Source organism: Halichoeres trimaculatus, unplaced genomic scaffold, assembly GCF_033239565.1.
Source record: "Halichoeres trimaculatus isolate MK-OKI-2021-1 unplaced genomic scaffold, fHalTri1.1 fHalTri1_scaffold_12, whole genome shotgun sequence".
NCBI lineage: Eukaryota > Metazoa > Chordata > Actinopteri > Labriformes > Labridae > Halichoeres > Halichoeres trimaculatus.
In genome coordinates, this window is record NW_027437190.1 from 6,321,478 (window position 1) to 6,342,241 (window position 20,764).

The 20,764-nt window shown below is 40.5% G+C and overlaps 1 protein-coding gene across 1 annotated transcript in view; it reads right to left on the reverse strand.

Annotated features, from left to right (window-relative positions):
- The window catches only part of ascc3 (activating signal cointegrator 1 complex subunit 3), a 211,888-nt gene that overhangs the window by 76,595 nt on the left and 114,529 nt on the right, over window positions 1–20,764 (reverse strand). Inside the window, exons 12-14 of the mRNA XM_074683393.1 lie at window positions 6,982–7,158; window positions 5,735–5,806; window positions 2,590–2,724 (exon numbers count right to left, since the gene is read on the reverse strand). Of these exons, the coding sequence (XP_074539494.1) occupies window positions 2,590–2,724; window positions 5,735–5,806; window positions 6,982–7,158 (384 nt within the window). The remainder of the gene's footprint in view (window positions 1–2,589; window positions 2,725–5,734; window positions 5,807–6,981; window positions 7,159–20,764) is intronic.

Consider the following 20,764-nt stretch of genomic DNA (forward strand, 5'->3'; position numbering starts at 1 on the left):
TGTTTTGATGAAAATGGTTCTTGAAATAAATCCTAAAGTTAAAGTCGTGACTAAAGAAAAATAAAAAAATGTAAGAAGGGTCTGTCTCGAGCAGCAACCTCCAGTCTAAAAGTATGAGGCAATGCGAATTGTTGAAAACTGCAGTTTGTTGAGTGTCCACTTGAGGCTGGCTCAGAAAGTACCAGAAACCATAGAAAAACCAAAAAAGACATTTTCACAACAGAAATAAGCACGTACAAAGCCTGGTACAGAAAAAAAAAAAAAAAAAGGGGGGGGGGGGGGGGGGGGGGTAATTTTTGTATGACTGCAGTCATACAATTAATATCGATGAGTTTACCCTGTCAGAAGCCCAGTTCATCTGACTGATAGGTGGGCGTCCTATAGCTGTTAGTTTGGAGCCTCAAAGCCCGACTTACTTCCAACATGGCTCCCGCAAACTCTACTTCAGAGACAGATGGGTGACATCACGGAAGCCATGTCCATTTATTTTACTGTCTATGGTCTGTTTGCAGGCTTGTAGCATGGAGGCGGAGTCTAAACAATACTCGGGGAATGGTAACCCAGGGCCGAAGGGCCCCAGCCATACTGTATAGAGGGATTATTTGTTTATCATCAATGCCGGGTGTGCACACAACTTGGGTGCAGAAGTACTGCAGAGTAAAATGGTTTGTAAACTGACATGGAGGAGATAACCACCAAAAAGCGCATTTTTAAACTAAATATCATCACTTTTACAGATGGTAAACAGCTCCCAGATTTGTGAAACAGCGTAAACATGAGTCAATAACTCAGAAACCCTCCCAGACAAAAAAAGCACATAGACTAATGGGTTTGAGACCTGGTTCATAATAAAAGAACCAGAAAACTACGTCCAGAGTGAATTATTTACCCGTAGACGTTGCTGGTGTTTCATCGTCAAGTGTGACCTTGTTAACTGGTGACTCTCGGTCGTTACTGATACTGTTGGCTGTGAGTCACCAGTTAGCATGGCCGCTATTAACTCCAAACACCGGTTGCTCTGTGACAGTCAAACATGTTAGGCGTTGTCTCTGTTGTATAGTATCCTTTTTAAAAACTAACCACAGAACAACTGTACATTTTTATGCTGATAACAGGTTGAATTTAGTGTTTAAAAAATGCTAACTTATCTGAATAAATTGAGCTAAACGCTGCTTATGCTGTCAAGATGCATGCACATCTTTATGATGACGTAGCCTGATAATCCCTCTAAACACATAAAGACACTGTATTTTATGTGTCATCCCATTGCTAGACTTCAAAACTGTGGGTTTTCTGAATAAGGTCACTAAAGTTAAAATCTGACCCATTTCAATGAAAAGCGCAGAGAAGGAAAACTATTTAAATGCAAAAAAGTAAAGAAAGTCAACTAATCACATTAGTTTAGATGCCTGCAACTGCACTGAGATGACCCCCATAGAAATATTCTTAAAAATTGTATACTATTGTATTTCATGGTTAAAAACCCAGTGCAATTGATGCTTTGAATATATTTTGTATTAAGGAATGAAAAAGGAATGTCAGTATTATATAAAGAAATTATGTTGAAATGCTGGGTCAGTGTGGAAGCTCTGCTAATGGTAATAATTTAAATATGGACCATAGACTGTATTACATAGACTACAGCGGTCCCATATCAATGGCATACCAATGACAAATTAGTAAACTACTCAAACTGAACACAAAAACAATGGCAGGCTGATGACATGTTCAGACTCGTGTGTCAAATTAGTGCTGTGGGTAAACTCACACACTTCATCAACCAGAGAGTGACTGAACCTGACAGTAAATAAATCTTAAATCAACGACTTTGAATTTCAGTAGCTTCAAGCTTTCACATTTAGGGTGGTTTAGTTTCCAGGGAAGGAGAGTAACTTCAGAGTGGGTGAAGGCACAAAGCTAACGGGCTGTGACAGGTTCAGGTCAGAGCTGTCAGGATAATTCGGTAATGTTGTGGCATGAATTTTGTATTTTCAAAACAGTTATGGATCTAATGAGGGAGTTACACTCCTTGACTTGACAGTGAGATGATTCCATTCAAATAAAGTCTAAAGTTATGAAATTAAATCTGGATGCGGGAGAAGACTTTTCAGCTCTAATTAATGCTTTTTACTGAAACACTGGGTCATCAATAAGACAAATTAGTAACATTCAAGGCAACAACAGCTGTTCATAAAAAGGAAAATAAAGGTAGTGTTTAAATCATGTTTGGCTGCTTGTGCTGTAGCCAGATATATTTTTTCACGTTATATGTTTAAGATGAAGCATGTTGAGAGTAAGATCCTCATTATGTGTAAACGTGTGCTAGAATGACATACAGCTTGAGTCTTGAATCTGATGTGATTTGCCCCAAATCTTGAAGAAGTGTTGTGTTGAAGAAATGTTCTTCACAAACACTCTTACAACTGTCCTGTGCAATCATCACAAACAGAAAGCATATTTCACTTTGTATTCTCTGGATCACAATGGGAGAACCTTCATTCTGATCAGGCCGCAGAAGCTGCTACGATTTCTTGGTAATTTTTCTGCCTCTGAAAAGAAGATAGAAACACAGTGTGTGAGTTTTTCTACCTGTTTCTCACACTGCCCGTAGTCTGCGCTCTGCTCTGGCTGAAAGTAGCAGGTCTCTCCGTGGTTCTTTGCCATCTCGATCAGTCCCATGGCCGTCCTCACTGTGGCGTTACGAGCGTGGACAAACACCATCACCTGGCACACACAACCATACATGTTAGGAGGTTTACAACATTAGAAGAGAGGTTCACGAAGAAGTTTCTGCAGTTTCTGCTTTGTTTTTAAAGTAAATCAGTTATTTTAAATTTCGAACTGCTTTTATTTTGGAAGAAACCGATACCGCTCTGCTCGTGAAAGATGCCTGGTGCTCCCAGCCCAGCGCAGCTCCAAATCACTAGCCAGACTCTTCTCCTCTGTTGTTCCCAAATGGTGGAATGAATTACCTAACTCCATACGATCCACAGAGTCCCTTTCTACTTTTAAGAGATGTCTGAAAACTCAGACAAGGGAACGCTCAGGGATAGAATGAGTCAGTAGGTCCAAGACTCAGCTGTTGTGATTTTTTAGCACTACTACTGAATGTTGTTGAAGTTTGAAGTATACTGTTGCAGCAATTAACTGTGGTTTGTTGGCTTGTTGTTTATTGTAACCCCCCCCCCAAAAAAAAAAAAAAAAAAAAAAAAAAAGAACTTGCACTTAATGGCAGCACCTGCAGCCAAATAACTAGGTTTTCCTTCTGTTTAAATCCTTGCTTTTGTTGTACGTCGCTTTGGACAAAAGCGCTTGCTAAATGAAACTGTAAACTGTAAACCATTGCTGTTATTAAACCTGTAAACCACTCCAACCTGATATGAGAATGTGTAAAAACTGCTGCAAAAACAGGTACAAATGATAAAATAACCCCACTTGAGTGTAAAACTTCTCTTATTAACTTATGAATTGCTGTGACCCTGTGTTTGTATTGTTTAAGAGGAGTTTCTGATTAATTTGGGAAATGATGGATTGCTTCTGACCAAACTGCACAACACATGCCAGAAGCAGCTGTATGTGCTGCACACACACGGAGCGTCGGAGGAGACCAAAACAGCAAAAACTGTTTGTTGGAGGTGTTTTATCAGCACCACTGAGCTGTGTGGAAGCCTCGTCGGCAGTAACCCCGGCTCTACAGCTTATTAAACGACTTCCTGGCAGCATGCTTCCCAGCAGGGGGGCGCAGGGAAAATCATAAAGGAAACTTCATCCATCAGATCGTCCCAGATGAAATTAATACTTGTCGAAGCCTCTTCTTGACAGTTTAATACGAGTGAGATGGAGGCCTCCTGTGCGGAGCTGCAGACCGGGTGGCGTTACCTTTCAGCTGGTCTGGACCGTGACTGCACTTCAACAAGAGAATAAGAAATAGTCGCTGGTGTAGAAGAAGTTGTCCTGCGTTCTTAGGGGACACAGCGAGACTTACATAGAGTGTGTCTCTGAGGGAGATAACGAGCAGCAGAGACGGAAAAAGAAGCAAGAAGAGATGTGTGTGTGTGTGTGTGTGTGTGTGTGTGTGTGTGTGTGTGTGTGTGTGTGTGTGTGTGTGTGTGTGTGTGTGTGTGTGTGTGTGTGTGTGTGTGTGTGTGTGTGTGTGTGTGTGTGTGTGTGTGTGTTGGTTCTTAAATAAAACGATGCAGACAGGATAACAACCGAGCTCAATAGGGAGCTCAACTCCTGCAGCAGATGGGAGCTAAACGGTAAAGTCTGAATTCACAACTCTGGCGTTCCCAAAAGGCTCACTGATGCTGCAGAGTGAGGGAAGAATGAGCGGAGGGAGAGGAGGGGAGGGGAGGGAGGGGGTGACACTGGGGGAGATAAAGACTTATGAGACTTCAGGAAGCAGTTGTTCATCAAAAAGGTATACGTTAAAATATTTTCAGCAGGAGCTCCTCTTCAGAGAAAGTTGTGAGAGACGCTAAATGTATTTCAAATTATTTTGGATTTTGATGCAACTGAAAAGCTACTATTCCTCCTTAAAGAGATAAACACTGGAGTTTTTGACCTTGGACCTATTTTCGCAAACAGGAAAATCCTGTGTTAAAAAAGGAAACAGGAACCAGGGCTGAAAAGTGCATTTCCCTAAATGTCCAGTTGAGTTAGCCCCGTTCCCACCAAGCAGTCCAGTATGGATCAGTAAAGTTTGGTAAGGGTTGGATCAATAAAGCCCGATCCTGTTTTCCACAGGATCTGCCCTTCTTGGTAGGCAGAGTTTAAGCTATATGCTGACAGTTATGTCAGCGATGATTAAGCCATAAAAGCCATAGCAGCGCGACATAGTGTACCCTCCTAATTAATCCAATGAAGAAGAAAAATGTGACACAGTTTTATCGCAACAGCAGCTTCAGGCTGTTTGGTGGCGCTATTTTCTAAACAAAAGAGGTTTTTCTTCTTAACATTCTTAATCTGATCTTTAGTGTAGATTTTAACATGGCAGAGAGATTTACCACTTATTTACTAGAAAGGGCCTAAAAAGTGGGGCGGCTCATCTCAGTAATTTGGGGACCTGTCCCAGTTTTACTCAATAGAAAAACCACAAAATGAGTGTAGTACCAAGACAAACTTAACTGAACCGCTTGGTGGAGACCATAGACTGTATCTATATACAGTAATTTACCATTTACCATTTACCATTGTACGGTTTTGAAGCCAAAATTCCCCCGTCACAGGCGCCGCCATTGGCAGCAGTTGTGCAGCCAGAGTCTGCGCAGTAGAGACTGTGAGGGATTCTGGGAGAATCTGAGTGAAGCCGGGTAAAACCTTGTTTTAAACCTCTAATAATTAATAAAAACAAAACTCTTCATTTGGCTGTCTTGAATGCAAGACAGCCAAATTGATATCTTCAAATCACCACAGAAATCGGACGTGAGAAATATTTCTGCGAGGTGTATTCATTTTTTAAAGTTTGAACACAGCCCATCTTGAGTGACTGGAGAGATGGATTTTTGGACTTATACCGCAGCCAGCCACCAGGGGGAGCAGTTTTTGTGGCGCCCTCACTCCAAACCAAGCAATATAACGTCCAATTTTTTACAGTGTATGGTGGAAACAGAGCATAAGAGACCCCTGAGACCCTTTTTACTGTTTGTGAACAGTTACAGCTGTGCAACATTTCAGCAGTGGAGGCTGCAGAGCAGAGAATGGTCAAAGTAATTGTAGGATTCAATGTACGTACCTGATGACCGGCTTTAACCTGCTCCAGAACTTTGTTATAGCAAACTTCCTCCATGTCATGAAGCTGCTGGATCTGCAAACAATCACAATCAAGTCTTTCAGCGAGTGATTATCCCTGTGTTTTAACTTTGAAATATAAGAAACAAACAACAAATATATATGTACAGGAATGAAACAGCTACTAGAAATATGCAACCACTTATAAAATAAAAAACAGAGAATGAGCACCGCGGGTCATTAAACATGTCCCACATCACTCTGCTTCCCTGTGTCGTGACCATAAAGTTGGTCATAAAATGCTCTGCATGCCTAATATATCATACTTTAATTGAGATCTTAAAAGGAAAATGTAAAAACTGTAGAAGGTAATCCTGTCCTGGCATTAACAGCAGGCCTACAGTCAAAAAGCTGTATTGTCCAAGAAATAAAACACAAGGATTACTTATTTTGCCCTGACTGTTGGCAAAATTGATGATACAAGTCTGGTCTCTTTGGTCTGTGAGTGAGACGTGTCACTAATGAACGTGTAGGTGTTCAAAAAGTTCAACTACTGCTGAATGAGAGAGCTGAGAGTGGAGTGACAAACACACCTGACAGTGAGAATGTCTCATGTAGGACACAGGGCACTAGAAACACTCAGGTGATGTGGTTTGAAATAAGAAAACATTTCAAGCCCCAAAATTTTGTGAAAAATAAAATGTTTTAAAGGAATAATCCTACTCAATCGGCATTTCTGGGCCTCTATACGTGTGTGTCAGTGTCTGTGTCTGCCTCAACCCCCTCCTCTGCCTGTATGTTGATGTTCTGTTGTATCAGGACATTTCTGGGCAGAGTAAGAGTGGTTACATCAGCTAATCCCAGCACACTCAGTGCCCAAGTGACTTTACGTATTGATTAGCGAATAGAAGACGCTATCACATATGATAGAGGACGTAGTGTAGAGGAAGAAAACCATGTGACACCATGTTTCAAATAACCAAGGGGTTAGCTTGTGCCAACACGCAAAGTCAGGTGCACAGCTCTTGAGTCTCTACCACATAGAAAACACAATGCTACAGGTGGTTGCTGGGCTACTGAGTGTAGTCACGGTTAGAGGGCAGTGGATGTGTGTGCTGCTGCTGGCACTGAGCCAAAGAGGTGGAGCCCAGTTTGAATGTTGTGTTAACTAAAAAGTAACAAAAATTCCTGCAGACTCTACCTTTAGATATAAGTGTCATTAATACATGTACGTTGTCTCTGTTGGTTTACCTTGTTGTTGGACTTGATGCCCACAAACGTCTGTCCGAGCGGCACAGGTCTGAAGCGACTGTCGAAGAAGAAGAGGCCGATGTAAGGGTTGACGTGAAGGAAGGTGGCCACGTCCAGATAGTTAGGCAGTGTGGCTGACAGCCCCAGGATCCGGATCATACTCTGGGTGGACTCCACCTGATCATCAGAGAACAAAATAATACCACAGTCACAAAAACATTTATACTTTAAACCTGTTTAAGCAAGTCAAGGAAAAAAGGAGAGTGTTCAACTGTTAAAAAAAGAAGATCTGAGAAGAGGGAGACTGGAGGGGATCATTTTCTGAGTCATGACAATAAATACTCTTTGATGGGAATCACACAGTCTGCAGTCACATTATGGTTTTAAATGCTCCTTCATACATTTTATGTAAAGCTGAGGATCTGATGCTCCCACAGAGAACATCATCAGTTAATAATTACTGTCAGGACGACACTTTCAGCCTATTTAAAACTGAAACTTTAAACCTCAACTCTACCTGACACCCAAGACTTTAAAACCAACAGTCTGAGTTTCTCTTTAATCTTGCTTCTTAGTGAACCCTTCAGCTTTTTATGGCAGTCTTTTCTTGTGTTTTAGTAGCTTTCAGGCTGAACGCTGACGCTGCTTCTCGGCGCTTTCAGTGCTACGAGCTGAAGCCGATAACCTGCTGAGAACTACTGAGGCAGCGGGTAAGATAGTGGACTTTGTTGGATTTAGGAGCTCTCTCTGAAGAAGGAGTGTTGCTGTGTCAGTGCCATTATCTACCCTACACTGTGTTAAATAAATACATTAAAATAACTGAAATGACAAATAATCATTAAAAAAAAAATGATTAAATTTTTTAAAAGAAGAATAAAATTTTAAATTGCAATTTATTTTGTATAAATAAATACTTCACTGGATACAGAACTATAAAACTCATAAGGTTAAAATTGGGTTAAAGTAAATTTGAAGAAAAGCAACAGTTTAAATTTATGTGAGACTGAAATTTAAATGCAGTTGTATTTGCAGTGATAGTGTGTGCTGTTTTTTTCATGATGTTTAAACTCTGTTACATCTCGTGTGTTATTAAGCATGTGCTTTATGCATCTATTTGTTTATTTTAAAGTTGTTTTTTTTTCTCCCTAGATGACAGACCGAGTTTGAATGCAAAGTGAGTAAATGACTAAGGAAAGTCATTTAAAGGAGAAAAGACAGGGAAAACTTTTCTTGTGTTAATTGTGGAGATTCCAGTAATCACTTGGCAGATTATTTTTCCTCTCTTGGTCGGGAAACTTTACAGTTATAAATTCATCTGACAATGACCCACTGTAGATTTTGCTTATATTTTTGGTCTGTCAAACAGACATGATATATTAAATCATGGCAGGGTGAGAGGTTGCCAGGAGACAATCATGGGTCTTACCCCTGAACTTGGTCTGGGTGTCCTCTCCTGAAGGCACTCTGACTACTTTCAGGGCATATGTGAATATTCTGACATTTTTTTTCCATATGTATAGCTCAAACATTTGTTTACTTTAGACCAGAGGTATTCAACAAGGGGTCAGTGGCTCCTAAGGGGTCCTTGGAGGTACTGTAGAGGGTCCATGACATTTTTGGTTAATGAGGAAAATTTTCTAAATATTTTCACTTTACCTCATAAATATTTCAAATGAAAGTATAAACATATGAACCTGTGTATTTCCTGGATAGCTTAGTATTAAATGCACAATAACAATGTACATCTATACATGGCACTAGGCCAGGTTCAATATAAAACACATTTTAAAATAGAATGCCTACATACAGTAGGGGGTCCCTGCTCCATCTTTCCATCAGTAAGGGAGTTCTTGGTCTGAAAACGGTGAAGACTTTGACTTCAGACTGTTTGAATTTTCAATTGTTTGAATATAAGGTAATAAATCCACAGTTTGGACCTTCCACACTGTCTGCGTTATTTTACAGCCTCACCTACTGTAACACTAAGATATAATCAACAAATATGAAGACATGAAAGCTCAAGTCTGAACCTCAAAACAATGAATCCATCAGTGAAAATGGTTCTTGTTTGGGTTCATTTCAATAAAGGTAACAATTAGAATCATAAAACAACAACAGCAGTAGGTCAATAATGCGGACACAACCACCAAATGCTTCTGTTTTCACACTCCTGAAGCACACAAACTGAAGATCTTACCACAGAAAATGTGTCAACAAAAGCTGAGAAAATGCTTCTGTTAAATTTGATTTGGATTTCTAGCTGCACAGGAGACTCAGATTCAGAAATAGACACAGGGTGAATCCAGAGGAGGTGGCTTTGGGGTCTGTGTGTTGTGTCTGTCTGAAACAAAGTGAACGATCTTGCACATGTACTTTTCTGTCTTTATTTTGTCTTTGAAACCTGAAGAAAATTCAATATGTTGTGTATCAACGCGGGTAAGGGGAGAGAAAATAAAGGAGGGGTTTGCCCTATCTGTGAGCCTCCTGCTGGATGTGACAGGGAAGATTGGTAAGGCCTTTAATGTGATGCAGTACCTGTCAAACCATCCCATCAAGATAAGACCCAACCAATCCCTACCAGCAGCCCGGGCCTGCACTACACACACACACACACACACACACACACACATGCACACACATACATCCTCAGCAGCAGAGCTCCAGCAGTCACACTGCAGAGGAGCATCATCCTCACCTCAAACAGAGTCAAACTGTCTGCAGGCTTCTCTCCTCTTCTCTATGCACCTTTGAGCGGTGCTGATCCCCCGTGCAGGACATGACCCGTGCGCATTCAGGTAAGTTTGTTGGATCATAAAATTTTATGACAACATAAGGTGATGGTGATTAAAAGCTCAATTTACACTCACCTCAAGCAGAGCGAGTAATGAGCTGAATGAAATAAAATTAATAGGTCACAGAATCAGACGGCGTGGTGATCTGAGATCCTCAGGGTTCCAAAAGAAACAGAGCGGTGACAACAACCCAATAAAGACACATATGAGAAATAAGAGTGAAGTTACTGCAAGGATTATCCAGGACCATATTTTGGTGGTGCACTGACGCCTCAATTTGGAAATCCCTGTTTATACAGAGAGGCCTGACACTCACCTCCCTCAAATTAAACTTAGAAAAGGTTGCAAGAAAAATTGTGTTTGATGGAAAATTTATTTGTTTTCTTCTTAGCTCTCATTTTGTGTTGGTTTTATTCACTCAACACTTACCAAGAGTAAAAAGATTTATTGCATAGAGGACTTGTTACAACAAATACATAATGTACAAGACTTAACTTTTTGTGCTAAGTTTATAATTACAAATAAAGACTATGTTGACTATAAGCCCTGTGATTGGTGTGATGGGCAGCATCTTATTTCCTGCATTTACAATATGACTGAAAATTCCTGTACATGGACCGTTAACTCTGTCTCCTTTAACGTCTGTCTGCCTGTTCATCTGTGTGATAACAGCTGTATGAGCTACTGTAACATTTCAGCTCCGATTGAACATTCTTCTTTTTTTTAACTTCTTTTTTTCAGCTCAATTGAACAATGCATACAACAATAACAGTTCTTTGATTTTTCTTTTTTGTTTACAGCTGTAGCTACGCTAACAACTTTTATGAACACAAAAAAGAGATGTATCAAAAAATAAATAAATATAAAAAATAAAATAATAATAATAATAAAAAAAAAAAAAACAATTGAACATCCTACCCTCAGAGCCACAACAGTTCCCTGTGCTCCAACAGGCAGAAAATACAGTGGGACTGAACACAGGTGATCTGACAATCCCAGAAATCACACTGTCACTGAGCACTGAGATGGAGTACTGTACTCCAATGTGTTCTCGCTCATTTTTTGATGATCAATCAATAAAGAAATGATGTCATGCTGTTTAGTGAGTAATCAGATACAGCAATTTCCTTGGTTGTCAGGTCAGGTTAACATGGTGTCTGTTGAGACTGCAAGACTAAGCCGATATTTTAACATCTTTTCAAAGGAGAGATACTCAGACTTATATTCAGATCCAAATGGCTCTTATTAGTTTTGTTTGTTTGTTTTTTTTTCCCATCGGCTATTTTTGCTGATATCTCTGTATCAGGGGTCTCAAACGCAAAAACCTAAGGGCTGCTGACCATCCAATCTTGTCACAAAGGGACCACTTCAGGTGTTTCACAGAAAAATGTAAAAAATCTTTAAAAAAAATTGATATGCTGATCTGCATCAGCGCCCAACATGGCTATTTTTGGAGGATGGGAGAGCATCGGATTTTGTTACACAATCAGGACCAACTTAGCACTGTGAGTGAGGAGATCGGTATCGGATCAGTATTGACAAAACATATCATGAAGAGATCGGATCAGATAGGAAGCCAAATAATCTGTACCGGGACATCCCTACACCTGAGAGCACTTCTTCTCAAACAGCTGTGCCACATTTGCTCTAAAGGAGGGTGGCAGTTTACAACAAGGGGCAACATCCGGTTTAGAAAAATAAATGCAGAGGTACTAGAAGTTACTGTTCATTGAAAAGAAACCTCATACACACCAAGCATAAAAATGGGCTTTTACGGCATTAAAATACATTTACAGCCTGCTTCAAAAAACAGCTTGGGTCTGAAAGACTTATTTCATTATCTGCACACACTGTACGGGGGGGGGTGTATTTTTTCTTGATCTGCAGTTAAAAGATATCATGATTGTCTGATTGTCCAATCAGGGACACAGCTCAGCTCACATGACTGGCGGGCGCCTTGGTGCTGTCAGAAAGGAAGCTCAAAGTCTGTGTCATATCCAATATGGCCGCATCCGACAACTGGCTTCATTTCACTGTTTCAGGAACAGACTGGTGATGTTGTATTATGTCCATATTTTAAACAGTCTATGGTTGGAACCCTCAGTATAGCTTGAAGATGGACATCACTAAGTCTGGACCTGCCAAATATAGCCAAAGTGGATATTTAAAAAGTTGGACTATCCTTTAAGTTTACCTTCGGTGATCCTACCACAATCCTCTTAGCGAGAAATTTGATGTAAATGACTCACAGCACTGAAACCTTATTGATAAGTTACATATTCAGACCTTCTGACAGAATCAGTGAGGATCTGATTTTGATAAATGAAACTTTTATACACATCCAAAAAGGCACAACACAGTCAGTTTAGGTTTGGACAGAGAAGTATTTACAGTCAAACAGCACTCAGATAAATATAATAAATCATTCTGCTTGTCTGAAGCCCTTTGATTCCTATGCTACTTAAACGTCTGTTATAAATAAAGTTGCCGTGGCTGCAGCTGAACTGTTTGTTCATAAACTGAATATGGACTCTTTGAGCTCGATATTTAGTCATCAAAAACCCTATAAAACTTCATGTTATGATCACTTTTAGGGGCACTAAAAATGGTGTGCAGGCTCTTAATAAAAAGCGCTAAGCCTCATGTGAGCTTAGTTAAAGCACAAATGCTCCTTAAATACCAGAGAGTGGGGAAGAAGGCCTACAGCAGAGCAACATTAAAGGCCTTTGTAATAAAGGTTAGAGGGACTTTATCTCCACTGCAGAGTGTAATTGGTAGCAGTACACTCCGTGAAGAAAATGTAGTCCAAACTAAAGCCCTCCCAAGCAAAACATCAAAGTGATAACTGGTTCAGCTGCAAAACATTTGCATAAAAAGAGGGACAAATATCATTTAGTTTACAGGGATTTCCATATTAATGTGTCTGAAGACGTGAACTTAAGCACCTAGCGCATCAGAAGCAGCCGCCTTAATTCCTTCAGCACAATCAATTATAGCAGTCTGTCAGGTGTGGCAATAATTGGACAGAGGATGAAGGGGTGGGGGTGTGTGTGGGGGGTGGGGGCTGGCAGGCGAGCTGCTGGCACACTCAGTGTTTTCTGTTGGAGGGTGTGTGAGCTGTTTACACATTCTCACACAAACATCAACAAGCTGCTTCTCTGCCAACCACACACAGATAAAAAATAACATTCATAAAAAGGAAACCTACATGAGAGATTGTCCTCTGTTGCTATTTTAACAGGAACAGCTGAACAAAGTACAAAGTCTGCCCTGACAAAAAGTCACAGTGACCTTCAACCAAAATCAGTTCAGCTCAGTTCAGAATTTAAAGGTACGGTACGCTATGATCTGTCAGTAAAGCTGACCTGTGGCACTTATCTACATTTATAAATCATGTTACCTGGGCTCTGTTATTGGCCAGTGCTAACCTGATCTGATACACTGCAAAAACTGAAATCAAAGGATGGGCTTATGTCTTATTTTTATGAACAAAACGTCTTTATGACTCAGTATGAGCCACATTCACCTTGATAAATCCAGAGAAACATATTTTTTCAACAAATCAAAAGATAAAAAGTGAAAAAAAAAAAAAAAGAAAGAAAGAAAAAAACCAGACCGACCTATTGCTACTTCTCACCTTCAAATGGAACAAGCCAATCACAGTGCATATAGCCATTCCAATACACCCTGACATCCTCTGCTTGGATGTCCATTGAAATCATAGACTGTAAAAAAAAATGGATGTCCGCTTGCTCAGCTCGGAGTGAGGACTCCACAAAAACTGCTCCCCCTGGTGACTGGCTGCAGTATAGGTTTAAAAATCTGGCTCTCCAGTCATTCCAGATGGGCTGTGGTCAAACTATAAAAAATTTAAACACCTCGTAGAAATGTTTCTCACATCCAATTGTTGAGGTGATTTGAAGATATCATTTGGCTGTCTTGTATTTAGGTCCTCTTTTTTCTGAAAAGTTTCGTTTTCATTAGTTATACGAGGTTAAAAACTAGGCTTTATGTAACGTTTATTTTTTTTAATAGTTTTAGTATTTCTTGAAATTTTATTTTATGTAACCTTTATTTTACCAGGAATATTCCCATTGAGATGCAAGATCTCTTTTACAAGGGAGTCCTAGCCAAGACAGCCGCACAAGAAGGTTTCACACAGAGGGGAAGGCAGAGACAACAGACAGTTACATTATTCTTATATAAGAAACATTTCTTTTACTCCATTTCCAGAATTGTTCTACTCCAAACAAGTATTTCCAGAACTTTCCACAACTGTGTGGGTTTGAAGCAGACACTCACAGGTATGGAAAGTTCAATGACTCCTGTGTTAGTGTTCTGTTCTCACTGTTCTCTCACTGTTCCCCCTATGCTCTGATAGTAAGTCAAAAACAAGGCCACATGACAGGGACATTAATTATGTGTTCTTCCTTTGAGTTTCTCTCATTTTTTCCTCTTCCTTATTTAAAGACAGAAAATTTGCTTGTAGAGGGATTAACAGTGTATGTCATCATAAAGATGCGCAGACGAGTTGGCGTTTTTTAAACACTAAGTTCAACCTGTTAGAAGCATCTAAGTGTACGGTTGCTCTGTGGACAGCTGTCAAAAACAATACAACACAAGAGAGGCAACTTCTGTCGAGTTTTGACCATTACAGCGCAACCGGTGCTTTGGCGTTAATAGTAACCATGCTAACTGGTGGCTTTCAGCCGGGTGTGTAATTAAATGTGTATTCTTTATCCAACCTCAGTTAACCAGGTTTGACTGCAAACAATCAATAAAAACTGCTGATACTCAAAATACAGATTTGACTTAACTTATTTAATGACAAAGTTGGTTTGGGGCTGAGGTTCTGACCAAACATGGACTCATTATGGACAGTAAATAATGAGTGAACCTATACATTATGAATAACAGAAGCAGATTTTATGACCAAAGTAAAATTAGGGAATATTATGAAACGATGTTTACATCCTGGTCTGTCACAGTCTGATAAGTGTCCACGGATAATGCAGTCAAGAGCATCGAGTGAGAGTTGTGTTTCCTCTCTGGGTACATGCTAGGTTTCTCTGCTAAAAACATCTGTCCGCCTAATACCTGTCCACTTGCTGGTCTCTTCTGTCCACTCACTGCTATTTGGGAGCAACCTGGGAGCATTTCGCCATCTGTCAAAGTGATGATATTAAGTTGAAAAAGTGTTTTTTGGTGGTTAACTCCTCCACATCGCTTGACAAACCATTATACTTCACATTACTACTGTACCAAAGTTGCGCGCACATCTGCTGTTGTTAATAAACAAATAATCCCTCTTTACTGTCCTTCTGCTTGATTTTAAATGATTAACAACTAAAGAAAACCCTATTTACCTCTGACTGTCTCTTTAAGGCTCCCTGCTCCATAACCACCCTTCTTTCTGATTGGCCATTGGCTGTAGGGGGCAAAGATATGGACAGACTTTGGTGTTTAAGGCCCGCTCCTTCAATGTGTTACAGACCAATTAGGAGATCCTTATGTGATGACCTCGTTATTTCACCAAGTCTCCTAAAATCCCCTTCCTTTTTTTTTTTTTTTTTTTTTTAAGAACAGACCTTTATTGATTAGTTCACAGACAAATTCAGGGATTTCTATAACACGTAAATATGTAGAGGTTTGAAAATCTGCACACCTTTAATGGGAACATCTAGCTTTGTTACTTCATATCTATGTTTAAAACAGGAAAACGTATCAACTCCTTGATAAAGTGTCCTCTACATTCATTTCTATCAATCTGTCTTTCCCTCCTCAGTTAGATGCCTTTTGTCCCTGAAATGCTTGTTCTATCCCTTAAACAGTTCCCTGATATCTTGGATTTAGTGCTCACAAAGACGTCTGACCTTTGATCACCAAACTCAAATCAGTTTATCTTTTGTCCCAGACATCCCCTCCAGTTGATCCAGAACCATGGTGTTGAAAAGAGCAGGACAGACAGCTTGTGAACACAGCGCCTCTGACCGTGTCTGTCACCAGCAGGGAGACACAAAAACATCTGCTGCAGACCAGAGGAGATGACGGTGTGGATACTTTGACTGCTGGTGCATGTCAGATGAAATGGGACATGGAATGGACTATTTCAGGGTCACGGGAGGTAAATCAAAGGAGCACCTGGAGAAACAGACACTCACAGAGCGCTCACCATTTCCTACACATGTGGGGGTGAAACTTGTTTTTGTTTCCACTCACTGAGACGATGACCCTCTCCAGGGGAGTCGGTAAATTATCATTTCATTGCCGTGTTTTATTGCAACTCATCTTTCTCGTCAGAGGGACAACTGAGTGGACGCTGTGAAAATCATCAAAGATGAAGACCTCATGTAAATGTACACGAAAATTGACTTTTTTTGTGACATCTACTTCCTTCATTTAAACATAACTCAAAGTAGGTGTACAAGGAAATTAGACGAATACACTGAGATTTGAGCTTTTTGCACAGTGTTGCATGATATCTTCTGTGGGAGAGAAATAAAACTCGAAATCAACGCTGATGATGTCACTGTGAGGCCATCAGGGTTAGAACAGCTGGGAAACTAGAGATGTATGATTGCTTTGGAGGAAGTTGCGCATGGGTGTTCTAGTTTCTGTTTGCAGTTTTGTTTGAATTAATGAAAATGTTTCAACAGGGTGTTTAAAATGCTAAATCCAGAAAGCGACCTGTATGTGTGATCATCTTGCTTCATCTTTCTTCCTGTAGCAAAGATGGTATAATACAAGTTGTTAAACAGCTGCTGAAGATAGTAAAGTAGTCAGACTACCTTGACGTTATTCAGATAGGACTGTATTTCAAATAACTACCTGCTAACTGTACATAATCCTGTTTTTGATGACTGATACCCAAATGTCTTCCAGCAGAATGAAATTGACACGAAATTCCAATCTCATGAGTCACAAATGCGTCAAGAATGAAACCAGAACCAAATGAGTCAGAACTTATTCTTTGCGTGCTTCCCCACACAGTGTGCTTGCTCATCTTTTGTTTACCAGTGTAGCAAGAATAAGTGAGACTTTAGTGTGAGAAAGGCCAAGGAGCTACTGTTGATTCATACATGCACCATGGCACAGTATTTTCCTCCAGTTGACTCGACCTTTCATAACTTCAAATTTCAATCAAAAACAGAGGACGGTGAAACATGGACAACAGAGTACACCTGATAAACAATTGTATTCTTTTTGTGTCTCAGAGAACATTTTGTGAAGCTTTTATCATGGTTTTATTAAAAGTCTTTCAACATTTTTCTTCATCTGCAGGATTTATGGTCCCTTTGTGAAATACAAGAACTGCCTCACACTATTGATAAGATCTGCTCCAAAATTTTTTTCAGAAAGGCCAAAAGGAACATTTGAACTGAAGAATTTGCTTTAATGCCTTCAGGGTGGAACTGTCTGGTCTACTCGAGAGCTAAACACATATGCTAATTATTTCATCCCTTTTTCCATCCAATTATTATTATTATTGAAACACTGAAAGTAGTTCTTGATAGTTGGTTCTTGCTCTTAATGATTGTAGGGTGTCTTATTTTTTGTGTTTTTCAGTTGTTTTTTCTTTCAATTCTTTTATAATAGTCTCCCCTCTACTGATCTGTTGCCTCTGACATGTCAAGTGCAAGAAAGACAATGCAGAAGGGCTAAACGTTTCAGGAAACCATGTCAAGTCCCAAAAAACAGACTTTCACAGCATTAAAAAATACCTTTAGAGCCTGGTTCAAAAAACAGCTTGGGTCTGAATCACTAATTTCACTATCGGCACACACTGTGTGGGGGTAAAAAATTTTCTAACTTGGAGGTTTAGAAGATATTAGGATCTTCCAGTAAGAGACACAGCTCAACTCATTTGACTGACGGGTGCCCTGTAGCTGTTAGAAAGGAAGCTCAAAGCCTGCGTCATTTCCAATATGGCCGCATCCGCCAAATAACTTCATTTCACTGTATCAGGAACAGATGGGTGGCCTTTGCAGAGACTACGTCTACACTTTAAAGAGTCTGTGGTTGACTGTTGAATGTAGTGTCTGATGGTTTTTGTTGGTCATTTGTTCTTGGTTTGTTTGACTGGCAGGCTGTTAACTAAACTGTACTTCTACAATCGGTAAAGTTCTCTGATTCAGATTCTTTCTCAAGGAAATTCTTTGTGTTATACTTGGATATATTTCCAGTGTCCAGTTATTTCACAATGACCATACTATATTAAACATACTATGTGAATCACATAGTGCTTCTATGTCTATGCAGTGCTACTGACAAAGTTGGCATGGTTTTTGGTGTGTGGGTTCATTGGGGTCTAGCGTCGAACAGTTTGTTGTTAAACTGAGGATGTTTGCCAACAGCACCCTGACTTTCTCTGCAAACCCTGTTTGTGTTCGTGCCTCTGTATTAATTAGCATGCTTATACTCACGTCTAGTTCTCCAGCTGTGTCTGAAACTCTGACAGCATGCATGCAGTTTGCTGGCAACCGCACTGGCAGACCAGAGGCTTCAAACTAGTGCACTGCAGCACAACCTCCAGAGGTGTTAAAGTGCACAAAGAGCCCAGTCAGCCCTTCTTCAGTAATATCAGCTAAACCTGCAGATAAATGGGCTGTGAACCGAGTAAACAGCGGTCACATGTACGGACCAGTTTTCAATTACCTTGCGGTTAACCCTGCTGAGAGGTCCCCGTCGCTGCAGAGCACAGCAGCTCATCCCTGCATCCCCGGCCTCTCCCTCTCCTTCAGTCTGCCTCCCCCTCTCTGCTCTCACTCCTCCAGAATAAAACCGTTCTCCACGTGTGTTCAGCCAAAGTCCATCATACTTCAGTCATACTGAAGTGGGACATGATCATTTTATTCTTTATAGCAAAAAAAAGTGTGTAGCTCTTTTAAAACCACTGCTGAATCTGAACTGAGTACTTTTATGAGCTCTGATGGTGATGTGATAGTGCAGCTGCCGCTGGTATGCAGGTCAGGTGGATGTATTAAGAACTTTAAGAGCTGCTATAAAAAGACATAATTGTACAGAAGAGTCATAGAGAAGGCTACTTGTGCCTGTTTGCCAGAGTAACCGACATCCCCTCTCATCTTTATTGCTTTTTTCATTGCTGTGATTTGAGCGATGAAGCGAGACTTCTCTTTGTGGATCTGACACCAGGAGTGTGTCGGCAGATCATTGTTGTTATTTTTGAATTATCATTCCTGATGTTTCAAAGACAGAGCAGCACAACAAACGTGAAGGCTGCTTTGAAAGCAGCTAATTGGAAATGTTTCCACAAATATGTTTTAGGTTAAAAATGTCATCCATAGAGAGCATCATGCCTGAATAAGACAGCAGCTGTCCATGAAGCCTGAAGATTTTCCTCTGCATATCTTTCACCAACAAAAGACAGTAAGGTTCAGACACAAAGCAAGCTAAACCTTAACATTGCTGGTTCAATTCAAGTCCAAAACTATTTTGATATACACTCACTTATTAGGACAACCTTTCTGATATCAGGTTTGACCCCCTTTCCCGACAGAACTGTCTTAAATCTTGGTGGCATAGATTCAACAAGATGGTAGAAACATTCCTCGGAGAAGAAGATCACCCCTTGTACAGTGTGTGTGGAAATTAGCTATTCAGACCATTATTTCTGTAAATACTGGCTTTATTAGCTCAGTGTGTATTTGGTGACTGGTGTTTTCTTGCAGTTAGCCTCAAGTAAACACTCAAAGAACTACAGCTAGCTTAACCTCCCTTTCTCCTCCAGAAATGCCCTAATTCCTGGTGGCTTAGGTTGAACCCTGGAAACATTCCTCAGAGAGTTTGGTCCATATTGACATGATAGCATCACACAGTTGCTGCAGATTTGTCGGCTGAACATCCATGATGAGAATCTCTCGTTCCACCACATCCCAAAGGTGCTCTATTGGATTGAGATCTGGGGACTGTGGAGGACATTTGAGTACAGGGAACTCATTGTCATGTTGAAGAAACCAGTCTGAGATGGTTCCAGCTTTATGACATGGAGCGTTATCCTGCTGGAAGTAGCCATCAGAAGATGGGTACACTGTGCTCATAAAGGGATGGACATGGTCAGCAACAATACTCAGGTAGGCTGTGGACTTTAAACCATGCTCAGTTGGTACTAAGGGGCCCAAAGTGAGCCAAGAAAATACCCCCCACACCATCACACCACCAGCAGCAGCAGCCTGAACCGTTGATACAAGGCAGGATGGATCCATGCTTTCATGTTGTTGATGCCAAATTCTGACCCTACCATCTGAATGTGGAGCAGAAATCCAGACTCATCAGACCAGGCAACGTTTTTCCAATCTTCTATTGTCCAGTTTTGGTGTTGCTGTGTGAATTGTAGCCTCAGTTTCCTGTTCTTAGCTGACAGGAGGGTCACCCGGTGTGGTCTTCTGCTGCTGTAGCCCATCTGCCTCAAGGTGGTTCACCTGTCAAAACTACAGAGCAGGTGTCCTAAGGCAAGCTCAAGGAGGATGGAAACCTCCCGTGGAGCAAGGGGGCAAAAGCTCGCTTGATCTTGTTTCTTAGTATGAATACAGGCTGTGAAAGTGGGGTTACATGATCCTTCTGACTTTTTGGGTTTTATGTCGGAAATGTCAGTATAGTGGCCACTGTACCACCTTTGATGTAACCAGTTGTTCTTTAAGTTCCTGTTGTCTTTCCATCACCTCCATCTAGTCTGTCCATTGTCTTCTGACCTCTGACATCATCAAGGACTTCAGTCCCACAGAACTGCTGCTCACTGGATATTTTCTCTGTTTGGGACCATTCTCTGTAAACCCTAGAGATGGTTGTGGGTTAAAATCCCAGTACATCAGCAGTTTCTGAAACACCGTACCAACAACCATGCTTTATTCAAAGTCACCAAAATCACCTTCTTCTCTACTCTTTCTTCTCTCAGTTTGATCTTCAGCAGGTCATCCTGACCAGGTCTGCTTATGTAAAAGCATTGAGCTGCTGCCATGTGATTGGCTGATTAA